The sequence below is a fragment of the Rhagoletis zephyria genome, unplaced genomic scaffold (genome assembly GCF_001687245.7).
Source record: "Rhagoletis zephyria isolate East Lansing unplaced genomic scaffold, Rhagoletis_zephyria_1.1 Rzeph_scaffold_00015, whole genome shotgun sequence".
Taxonomy (NCBI): domain Eukaryota; kingdom Metazoa; phylum Arthropoda; class Insecta; order Diptera; family Tephritidae; genus Rhagoletis; species Rhagoletis zephyria.
The window spans coordinates 820858-833287 of NW_016157099.1; the positions used below are offsets into that span (position 1 = coordinate 820858).

Consider the following 12430-nt stretch of genomic DNA (forward strand, 5'->3'; position numbering starts at 1 on the left):
ACCTTCTAAAATCTTTTTAGAAGCAGGTCTAATATATATAAAAATTTTTACTAGTATTTTTGAAAAAGATACCCAAAAAATTGTCATTAAAAAAGTAGAGAAATGCAAGGAAAAACCCCTCATTGGTTTTCTCAGTGTTCTGAACACAAAGAGGCGATACTCAGTTTTATAATTTTAATCATGCTACGAAAGCATTGCTCTTGGGCTTCTGAAAAAATAATTCTTCACGAAAACTTAAAATACTTAAAACTTAAATATAATATAATATAATACAAAATAAAATAACATAATATTATATAATACAATATAATATGTACATATGTCTTATGGTGTTGTTCATAATTTTGTAGATTAGGTGGCGCAAAATAAGTAAAGTCTTACATATCGAAAAAATATGCTGTAATGCATATCGAAAAAATATACCCAAATTTTTTTCTATTTTGAAATCAAAAAATATTCAGAGGTCGCTCAAAGCGCTCAAAGTTTCCCATGTATTTTATGTGGCAAAAACAATTTACCGTAAAAATGGTATAAAATTCTTGAAAATCGATATTTTTCGATTCGATTAGGGGGAGTAGGGTCTTGAAACTTACAAAAAAGCATTTTCGAAGGGCACCCTATTATGTACGCACATATCGCACACCTAGATCTAAAGTGAACTAACTCAAAATTCATAGAGGGAAATTTAACTGCTTGTGGATCAAACAGATTCAACGCAATTAATATAAAAAACAGGTAGTAGTTTTTTAGTTAATGTATGTTGTCATGAAGAAAAAATTATTTACATTAATTGGATGTAAGTGCTATGAATTGATTAATGCAAAAAAAAATCGCCCAATTTTTTTTTTTTTTTTGTTGATCGCACTTGAGGTCTAGGTGTGCGATATGTACAAAAGTAAATGCAATAGGTTTCTATTTGCTAATTTACAACAACTACTCCATTCAAATTTTAATTTCATTGGTGAATAAACTTTAAAAGAATCACAATTTTAATTATTTTTCATTTTAAAAGTTGATGTCGTGAAATTTCGATCAACACCTTCGTCACAGATGACAAGATGTTAACTTCATGTTATTCATAGTGGACGTGATGTTAAATCCTCTACTCTGTTCCGGGTCGCTCTGTTATTCATAGTGGACATGATGTTAACTTCTCTGCTCTGGTCCGGGTTGTAATATTACGTCCGCCGAAGAAAAATAAATTTGTACGTCGTGCGTCTTCTGCATACTGTTTATTCTGTGATGGAACGTAGCGAATTGGTTATCTACAATCAACAGACTTGTTTTCGATTTGTTACGTTCCGCCCCGTGTATTATAATCCAGGCATTAATCTGACAGAAGAATACTCATAATTTGAGTTCCGACCAAGAACAATTTATATCTGTAATATTACATAGTTGGCATACAATGGATGTAACACGCTACGCCCTTTTCATTAACCTGAATCCTAGAAAATGTCCAAACAAACGTGGTTTATCAGATGGAACATTTTATTGACCAGATGCCGCAATCTCCACAACTACACTACGGTGGCCAATTGCATTCAACTGCCTCCTTTCCTGTATGCCTGTCTGCATGCTCATCTGTTTGTTTGTTTTTCTGCCTGTCTACTCTGGTGACGTCTGTGGTGACAAAAAACAGCTCCGTGCTATTGTGCCACCACCTTCAACCTCGCAAAATCCTTACCGCGCTCTGCTACGGCGGCTACTAATGCTATTGGCCATGATTTCACGGTTTTTATGGGGTATGTGGCTTCTTCGTAAAAATCAAGAGCTTTTCGACTTTAGTCACTATGTAGCCTCAAGAAACTCATGTTTCTTCTCTTTATTTTGATCTGCGCCATTGTCTTAGTGAATGGCTGCTGCCCATGTTTGTTGTTCCATGTCATGCTAAGCATTCTTTTACAGTTGTGCGGACATTGTGCCTCCTTAGACATTCGACTTTTCAGCTATGCAGTTAATTTTCTTTATAACCCTTGATTTTTACGACTATTGCGCTTAATGGGTCGTTTGTGTTTCGCGATACTGATATCTCGCCCGCTTGTCTACGTTTGGCTTGCCGCGACCAAGACAGCTAGCGGTAGCAATGACGGCAATCGATTCACCACCGCCTTGCCATGTATTCGCTGGCCTGTTGGTCAACCGGCAAACGACAAACGCCAGTCAAGAGTCAACAGGCACCAGCCGGCAATCTGAGAGCGGCAACCGGCAACAAACAAGCGATATTGACGCTGTCTTCGCTATTCCTTGGCTAGTCAAATAAACTAGCGGCTGTTTTGCAAAGAATTGCAATTGCAGCTTTTAGCTTTTTTGTCCACTACTTCCAGCGCCAATAGTTTGTTGCAACTTTCTTCATTGCAGTTAAAGATGTTCTTCCATACTAATTCAACAGGGTACTCCTTGCACTCAACGTTTCCTGGACTGCCAGCTTAACAGCCAATTTCATGTTGAATTTATGTTTGAATTGTCGGCGCAGCGGTTTTTACAACATGTTTACATACTTGGCGCAGCTCAATGCATCGGTGGACTAATATACACACCCAGCACGAGTGTATGTGCGTACAATGTTTTATATGAGTATTTATTTATACGGGTGAAAATGTGCGAAGGTGCCACCTTGGTTTTGTTGAAAGATTCGCCTAATAATTCGCCGGCTTACAACTGGACGAGACGCCAGGAATCTCAATTAATATGGGACACGAAATAATGCTTACGGTCGCGTTAGCCAGAACACTGAAATTGAGAAATATCCCTCCAGTACTGCTGGAGTCAACGGCTATTTTTGAACCGCTACTAGCCTAGCTAACTAGTACTACTAGTAGCTACTCTATTAACCCGTGGTAGTGCAGAGTCGAACCCGTCGGAAGCAGAATCGCGAAAAACTACGACAGAGGGCGCCCATAAATCACGCAAGGTAGCTACCGATTCGTCAGTCCTGTAATCGCTCCCCCGTACTGCAGGGATATGTATAAGCATGTATGTATAAGTGTATAGCGTTCGTGCAATTTTAGACATTATTTGTTCTCATGCATTATTTGCTCGAAATTATGTGTATGCGTTTCAGATTTGTTTCAAAAAAAAATTTTATTAAAAAACTAAATATTTTACTACATTCGCCTTTCTTATAAATTATAGTTTTATATACCTACAAATATTCTCAGATATATCGTCACCTGAAATGCAAAAAGACGTAACAAACATCGTCGCTGAAATGCAAAAGTCGTAACCCTGCAAAAAAAAATATCAATTGATAAAAAATAGCCAACTTGTAGTTAGCTATTTTGCTGGATTTCTATGAAATGTATAACTTTTAGCTAGCTACAAAAATCTAAACTGAAACTAGTTGAAAAGTAATACAGGAGTTATGCAGACAAGTTTCTAAATAAATATCCTCATACAAACACACTTTTTTCTGCACTTTACAAATACTTTTTCCAATTGAGGACAAATAAAAGGAAGATCGAAATTTTATATTATCATTTTGAAGTTTTGTCTGACGGAGTTCGAATATGGGACCACCCACAGCAGAATATGTAAAAATATATGAAATGTTGTAAAATAAAGTAAATAAATAAAATTAATTGTTTGTACAAAATTGGAACTTAGAAACGGAACTAATTCTTTCTTTTGCTATAGATCTTCCTATTTTTTCAGTCCTGTCTTTGGTATAAATTAGACGCTTTTGGATAACACTGTTGACGCGAAATTCATAAGTTGCGGAATTTTTGATAACTTATTTATTCCAAAATTAACATGAATGAAATGAAGTTGTCGATTTGTCACCACGGCAATAAATCGGTGAGTCGCCAATTTGTTGCCATTGACGATTGTTGCCTATTTCTCATGTTCTGCATGGTGAGATGCATCGATTATGGATGCAAGGTATCGATGTGCCGACGTTCTACATAGCCCGCAATCGATTATAAAACATCGATATTTTACGTCTTATCATCGATACTATCGAATATCTATGAACATTGTGCATCCCTAAATTGTAGATCCCTCCCCTTTGTGTGACAATATCAAGGCGCACGCCACAAATCGGAGGACAAGTTCAGCCAAACACTAACATATGTGTAAGCGCCAATCTATTTGTAGTATTCTTTTGTACACGAGCAGCAAAAGAACACTCCAACTGGGTTAAACTTGTGTTGGCAGCACTGGTGTGAATTGTCAGAAAATGAGCAAAACACACAAAGCAAAATGATTAATTGCATTGGAAATTTGGTAAATATGGTGATTAAATAAAATTAAATATTTGAGAGTTAAATTAATCCTTAAAATAAGCCAAAATTGTTTTCAATATTTCCGAAATAAATAAATCATTTAAAATTTTACTTACTGCTGCTCCTTTTTTCGTCTTTCTATTTTCCTATCTTCGTCGAAATATTTTGACAATTGAATGGAAGCCTTCCAATTTCCTTCCAGAATCATTCACAATGGCGCAATAATTGAACTTGGCAGCACACCGATCCAGGTCGTATAACGTTATACGAGTTGAAACTAACTCGTATATATTGCACGAGTTGTGTTGTTGTTTCGCATGTAAATGGACATTTAAACGAGTGTTCTTTTGTACCTCGGTTGCAAAAGAATACACCAATTATTATATTATTATTATGTATAAGTATGTAGACTATAACCAATTTGACTACTCATTTTAGTTTGGGTCGAAGTTTTAATTAATTACGTTTTTAAATTATGCGCATGTAGGCCATAGGAGATGCCATTTTAAAACTGCTCCTTTCTTGCAATAAATAGAGAAATGATATACGATTTATATGTATTATGGAATTAATCAAGACACAATTACTTTTCAAAAACTAAAACGATATCGCCTTCTGTTGCACAGTTTTCATGTTACCAAGAAATTACTCGGGAATTCATCTCGAGTTCATCTATACACATAAAATATGTCGAGAAATAACTTAAAGAATCACTGACTTATACACCCATCTTCAAATAATAAATTTTTCATTTACCATAAAAACTTTTTCAATTACTAGTTATTTAGATGAAAGTTCAAGGATATATAAGATGTATGTGAAATAACTTGGTGAATGTTGTACCATGTGTACATATATACATATACATACATATATATGCATAATGCGGTATGAATAACCGAAATTGTCGGAGCCACAGCCTCTCAACTTAAACGTGGATATGTGTAATTATTAAGAGAACATTCAAGTTAAAAACTGTACAATGAGGGCTTATATTCAAAACCTGCTATCAGCGATTTTCAGAAAAAGTACATTCAAGTGTCTGGGGCTTAACTGTCATCACTGATGTTAATGCTGACCTTATACGTCGATAAACTTAACATAAGTGATAACAGTTAAGTCTCAAAGAAGTTCTAACATCAGAAAGTAGTTTTTGTGAAAATCGCTGATAGCAGGTTTTGAGTATAAGCTCTCAACATGAAATATTCGTTTTGACTGTATTGAATTGAATATAATAAATCCATACGAATACAAAATATTAATAATCAGCAATATAAAAGCAGATCCACAGTAACTTCAACCGTATTTGCACTACTTTGAATATAATCTTAAGTCCCGTAAGTCGTGTTCGCATTGTCTTCATCTTCGAACTTGTGTATGACCTAGCCAAATTCGACTTTTCAAACAGATGGCAACCCTCCTAAGTATAGTTAAGAGATACTCAAATTTTTTGCATCTCATATTTAGTGTCATACTTATTTCAATTATCTGATGGTTAAGGTTGAACTAGATCTTTTTAAATACGTGGCAACCCTCCTAAATATAGGTCAGAAGTAAAGCTTTTTAAACCCATTTCATTTGATACCCATCTTTTAATAATTCTTTTAAGTTATTAATTTTAATATTTCATATAAATAGACTGCGGATATTTATGCAGAAAAGGAAACCTAAATATGTGCCCCATAATACATATAAACAAAATGTGAAAAATGTATATGTTTTGCTTATAGATAAGTGGTACATATTTTTAGGCCTTGTTTTCTAACTAACGCATACTTTAATTAAATTCGACTTTTCAAGCAAGTGGCAACCCTGCTCAAAATATTTTAAAACCAAAATCTTGTTAAACCTCTCCCGTCTTACACCCAGTTTTTTTCAAAGCCTCTCGATTGATATACATATTGTAGTAATAAATTTAACCTGTTCATAATATTTTCAAACTAAAACCTTATTTTAATTTTTTCGTCTGACACCCGTATAGTGGTACAGATTGAAATTATCTAACAGCTGAAAACTCCACTATACGCGCATAGTTTAGAAATGAAATTTCTTCAATTTAGAAATAAAGCCTTTTCAAAACCATTTCGATCGATATCCATTATGCTATAACTGATTTAACTTAATAAATAATTTCAATTTAATTTTTTAGTTTATTCTGATGATATGAGAATAACGCTAACGCGTATTATGCATACATATGTATGTATGTCTATTAGCGTGATCCAATTTTTAAATTATAACCAAAACACTCAACGTATCCCTTTCAGGTGTAGCGACACCGTAATAAAAGGAATGCGTCTCGATATTTGCAGATCAAAATTTCAGTTGGATGCGTCTGTATGGCCTTTTCAATTTTATAAATAATAATTAGGTGTTATCTCTGGGCAAAAAAATAAAATCTATAAAATAATCTTTATTTGTGATCAAAAAAAACTAATGTTTTTATTCATAAAAAATAAAGTAGCTTTAAAAAAGGTTTATAAACTAAAAAATTTATGAAAACGTCAATTTGTAAAGCTCTTTAAACCTACTTAATTTTTTATGAATAAAGCCATAAAAATTCAAATAATACTTATTACCGTTGAGTGAAAAAACAAAACTCGATACCAATTATTGTTTTTAAGGGAAAAAACAATAACCATAAAATTATGATTAAATGCTGATTTATATTATTTTACTTATTTATAAGGATTACGGCCGCTGTAATAAAGTTTATGCTATGCAATTACATGCATGCACATGTATGTAGGTATATCTGCCTACCTAAATATAGAAAGGGCCTATCTTACATCGTCGCCGAAATGCAAAAAAGCCGTAACTAACTTAAATCGTTTATTCCATAAAACGATGTGGGGTCTTATAATTCGATGAAATGCACCATAATCAATGAAAGAGTGGATTTTGGATTTTTAGTTAGTTGCGGTTTTTTGTATTTCGTTTGTAGCGATATGTACGCTTAAAAAAATATAATTTAAAAGTCTTCCATGCGACTGTTTGCAGGATTTAATCCTTTTGATTCCGCTAGAACTGGCCGCGTTGTGCAGCAGGTGGAGATGTTTTGTTGAAATCAAATTTAGTCCATATCAAAATCTTCTCAAGTGCGAGCAGGTTTTCTAGTAAAATAGCCGCTGAATGCCGATTTTGTTTCAATTTCGAATTTTCTCGCAGGAGGATTCACAAGTCGTCACAAGGAATCGTATTGCCATAATGCCAGGAAATATATTCAAATTTAGGTCATGCCAATGCCACTGTCACGATACAATAAAATACGAGCTCGCAGTGTACAACTAATTTTCTAATATCTTTTAATAACTTTTATGATGTAAAGAAATGAGTTTTAGCTCCTCTTTAACAACCACTCCAAACGACATCGCATGTATGCATCGGCGTAGCCAGAATGAAATTTAGGGGGGGCTCGACCCTATTAAGCTGGCATTTCAGGGTACTATTTTATATATATATAAGGAAAATTTGAGCACCCCCTGCCCTTACCTGGCTACGCCCATGCATGTATGTATGTAGTATGCACTCGTATATTTCGAAAATTTGTTTTATTTATAATATTGATTTAAAATTTTGATTATCATTAACTTAAACAGATTATTCCATTCCCTTTCATTGCAGGCTGCTATGCATGTGGACGATGAAACGCTCACTTCACAGCTCGGACATCCAAGCATGCCAGGCATGGGACCGCCACCTCATCACCAGACTCTTAATCTTAGCGATAAGCAGCGTGCCGAAATGCTTGACATTCCAATGAAGAAAGCGAAAGGCCTCGATGAGACATCTGCTTATCAGCTAGAATACCAGCGCTATCAATCCCTAATGTATGCGCACTGCGCGCAGCAACAACGCGTCGGTTCAATGTCTGCGTTCCGACCGTGGGCGCCAAAATCCTTCCTGCATCCAGCTGCAACATACAATGCAGTAGCGGCGTTCTCCACACTACCCTATCTAAGTCAAGAACCACCAGTGTTGCAAAACCCGGAAAGGGTAGTACGCAGCACAGATCGCGAACGCTTCGAACGCACCTACCAACCAAATGTAGCACTTGTGCCTCGCAAATGCATTTTGACTAAGGACAGAGAGAAGGAGCAGCGTGAATACAGGGAGCGGGAAAGAGAGCGAGAAGTGGAACGAATGCGGGAGCGGGAGCAGGAACGGAAACTTGAACGCTCCCGGGAACGTGAGCAGACTCGGGAACGGGAGCAACGGGAACTAGAAAGGGATCGAAGAGACCGGGAAATGCAACAACACCGGCAGCAGCATTTGTTGCAGCAACAAAACCTGCATCAACAACAACAAACGCTGCAAGAACATGCGGTGTTAACAAATTTGTGCGCAACTGAAGTGCAAATAAAGCAAGAGCGTGCCAATACACCAAACGAGATGCTCCAGTCGCCACCCCTTACGAATGTCAGCGGCGGCGGCGACGAGAACCCTACTGACCGGCGAAGCAACGGGCCGCTCGACGAAGACACCATATTGCCAATGATATCACCCATGTTGAAAATGAACCAGCAGCAACGAAAAATGCCAAGCAATAATAATAGTAGCAGCAATCATAGCAACAGCAACAGTAGTAGCAACCATAGCGATGTGGAGCAGCAGCAACAGCACCAAGTGCAGGAGCAACAGCAATCACAGTCGCGGCGACACTCACTCTATACCTCAAACTCCTCCGCTTGCTCAACATCATCGACGACATCGAATACACCGCCACAGCAACAATTACTGCCTGCGCATCTGCCTCCGTCGCAACAGTATCAACAACAACAACAGCATCAGAGACATATACAGCATTTGACGCTGCAACCACAGGCGACACGACTTCGACAATCGCCCCGAACGTACCCGCCTTCGCCGACAGACACACACAGCTCCGAGGAATTTTCGGGTTCGAATGAGATCACTTCATCCACTTCCCCCGCGCCCTGTAATGAAAATAAATGCATAAGTCGTGGCCATGCGCCACACCATAGTCTTAATCAGGAATCAAGCCGAGAGCAAAAAGGTCAGCCGCTCATCGCAACAGTGAATCAACATGCCAAACTTCTCCCGACGCCGATATCTGCAACATTGACTGCCAGCAACAACAACGAATTGCCAAGCCGAATTCGCATAAGCAAAAACCTTATCAATCGGGCGAATATAATTAGATCGCCTACACCTCCGCCACCACTACCTCTAACATCCACATTAGCCCAACTGCATCCGCAACAAGAGCAACACCACCATCCACAGCAGCAACAACCCCAGCTGCAAGCGTTGCAACATCACCAACAGCAGTATGAATATTTCAAGCAAAATCAGCGACTTATTGATCAGCAACGTCAACAGCACCATCACCACCACCAGCAACAACCTCTCTCATCAATACAACAGCCAAACCTCATTATGCGAACCCATCATTCGCAGCAAACGCAGCACTCACCCACGCCCGCACAGTCTTCCACCTCAACTGGACTGAACCTTAGCACCCACTCCACAAAAGCTACGATGTCATCGCACACAATGGATGCACAAAATCATCAGCCGCAACCTCAACAGCCGCCATCACACAACGGGATTCCATACATCGGCTCCGAATTTGAACTGTCGACCGACACAGACGATGACAGCGTGAGTGGGGAGGCGGATAGCAGCAATATTTTGGTACCTTGGGATATGGCTGTCGAAGCGTTACGAGACACAAGACCCAAAGAGCGAGAACGCGTTCTCAATTTTCTGCGGAAACTGTTACATGAAAATCAGCAAATGCGTTACAGCAATCTGCAACTCAGCGAAATGATCTACAAGCGTGATGCTATGATCAGAGACCTCCGAGATCAGCTGCAAACTTGCCGAAGACACATGCAGATGCTCAGCTTACATCAGGAGATGCCGGGACCAACGAATGGAGCGCATCGCAACGACAGTTTTCAGGATGAAGAAATTCAGAAATCATTATCATCAACGGAGGGTCGATACTTAGAGAACCATAGCCAAGCTAAGGTTGGTGCTGAAATCAATGGAAATGATGTTCACGCAAGGAATGTAGGTAACGCGACAGAGACCGATGGAAAGAAAAGCTGCAAGCAGTCAACAAATGGTCAGCTCACTGAAAGCGATGAGGAAGGCGATCGTAAAAGAAGCGAAGACGATAACGATAAAAGCAGTGATGCAGAAAGTGAAGACGATGTTGCCGACGATCGACGGAGCGATGTCGTTATGCAAGACAGTGTCACTAGCGCTAGAGGTAGTGGAAATCACTTAAACGAGAGTGATGCAATCTCACAACCTTTGGCAAAGCGGTCTAGGGTTGAAAGTGACAGTGAAAGCAGTTCCAGTTTGAATCAAGAGCCTAAGCCTGCGAGCCACGCAGGTCAGCAGACATCCCACAAAGTGCAGCATAATAATTCTTTCGATTCGGAAGATGAAACGCCATCGACACAAACCGAAAGGAATACAGAAATGGATACGGGCGACGACTATTCGAATGCGGAAAATAAGGAGTACCCAGAGTTAAACGAAAATAATGATCTGAGCGAGGACGAAGAAGAGGCTACCCGCTTTACAGTCACAAAAGATAGCAGCAGTGATACATCTGACGAAGACGGCGATCAGAACTCGGAGCCCCTAAACCAAACACGTGTGGGCGAGACTGATGTACAGGCACCTCACAGTAGCGCATTGGCCACGCCACCAACCGCAACCACACCATTGTCACCACATTCTGCCGCAACTGCAGGACAGTTGTTCGATAGCAGCAATAGCAGTGACGAATCGTCCATGAAGAAAGCGCAAATGTCAGCATCCAATGCACTCGCCAAAATAACTGAAGCCGCCGATGATACCACGGAGCAGGTGGCAAATCAAAAAGAGAAGGTGAAGTTTGACGAAGTTGAAGACAGCTGCGACGAGGAGGAGGTAGAGGACGGAGATCAAGGCATCGGCAGCGTGGAAGTAGAACCCAGTGAAAATATTGGAAATAAATTCATCATCAATAAAGCTGAATACTGCTCGCGCAGGGGGCGACATATTATCAAAGCTAACTTACACTCGGGAAAATCACGTGAAACCCGCAAGGCACTCGATTGTGAAGATAACAAACTGAATGTTAACGTAAAAGCCAACAACACAGCTGGTGTCGAACAGCTAACCCGCGCACCACTGGCTACAAAGGCCAGTAAAAAACAAACGCCAACAACGAATGTCGAGTTACGGATCAAAGAGGAACTAATTTAACCGCTTCAAAGCGTCAAATGACACACTCGTCGTATTCATCGTGCCTACCATAGAACTCCTTGAACCAGAGAGCATGCGTAGCTGAAACGCCCAAGAGTACAGTCTATCTCATATATGTATGCACATGTGTATATATGTGCAGTAGGGCGGGACGATTTGTAGGGGCCCAAAAAAATTAACAGGGCCACATCGCGCTTATGATTATTTGGGCATTTCAAGCATTTTTGTCCAAGAAACCATAGGTCTAAAATGAATTTCGAGCCAACGATTTTTTCTATCTAGTTTTTTTTCAAAAAGTGGCTCATCTGTTGAAACAACTGTATTGAAAACTAGCCAAATGTGTATCAGGGGGTTTTTGGGGTCGAGGAATCCATTTCTGGCCTTAATTTTTTCTTTTGGGGGCCGCCAGAGGGCGCTTCCGTATTTTTTTTTTAATTTCAACGCCCTTTTTCAGAAAATCGACAATATTGTTGCGAAAATCCACGAAATTTGACTTTCTCATAATGCAATTTAAATTTTTAAATAGCCGAAGATGTTCAGCGTTGAAAATTTTTTTTATTTTTATTTATTTAATTTTTTTTTTATTTTACATATTAAACACTGTATGAAAATGAAAACGCACAGTATGAAAACGAAAACGCATGCTGTCACACATGTAATTTGTCATACAATATGTCGATAAACAGTATTACCAACATAATATTAAAAAAAAAATACGTTATACGTATTAAAAAACTGAAACATTAGAAATTGTTTACATTTAATATGTTTTTATCTTTTAAGTAGAATTTTTGAACAAAGCAAATTATATTAAAATAAGAAAAAAATTTGTTTTGTAAAATTCAGAGAACAAATGAAAAAATTTATGAATTTGTTGTCCTAAATTGAATAAAATCGATATAAGTTGTGCATGAATATACCTCCCTTCCCCCTAATTATCATCGCTTAATATTTTAGGCTATTTAAAAATTGAA

The 12430-nt window shown here is 38.3% G+C and overlaps 1 protein-coding gene across 4 annotated transcripts in view; it reads left to right on the plus strand.

Annotated features, from left to right (window-relative positions):
* Snoo (Sno oncogene) overlaps window positions 1-12199 on the plus strand; it is a 454232-nt gene extending 442033 nt beyond the window's left edge. For all 4 annotated transcript variants that reach the window (XM_017612499.1, XM_017612492.1, XM_017612508.1 and 1 more), the window contains exon 3: window positions 7851-12199. In XM_017612499.1, coding sequence (XP_017467988.1) covers window positions 7851-11456 — 3606 coding nt within the window. In that variant the 3' untranslated portion in view covers window positions 11457-12199. The remainder of the gene's footprint in view (window positions 1-7850) is intronic.
* The last annotated feature ends 231 nt before the right edge of the window (window positions 12200-12430 follow it).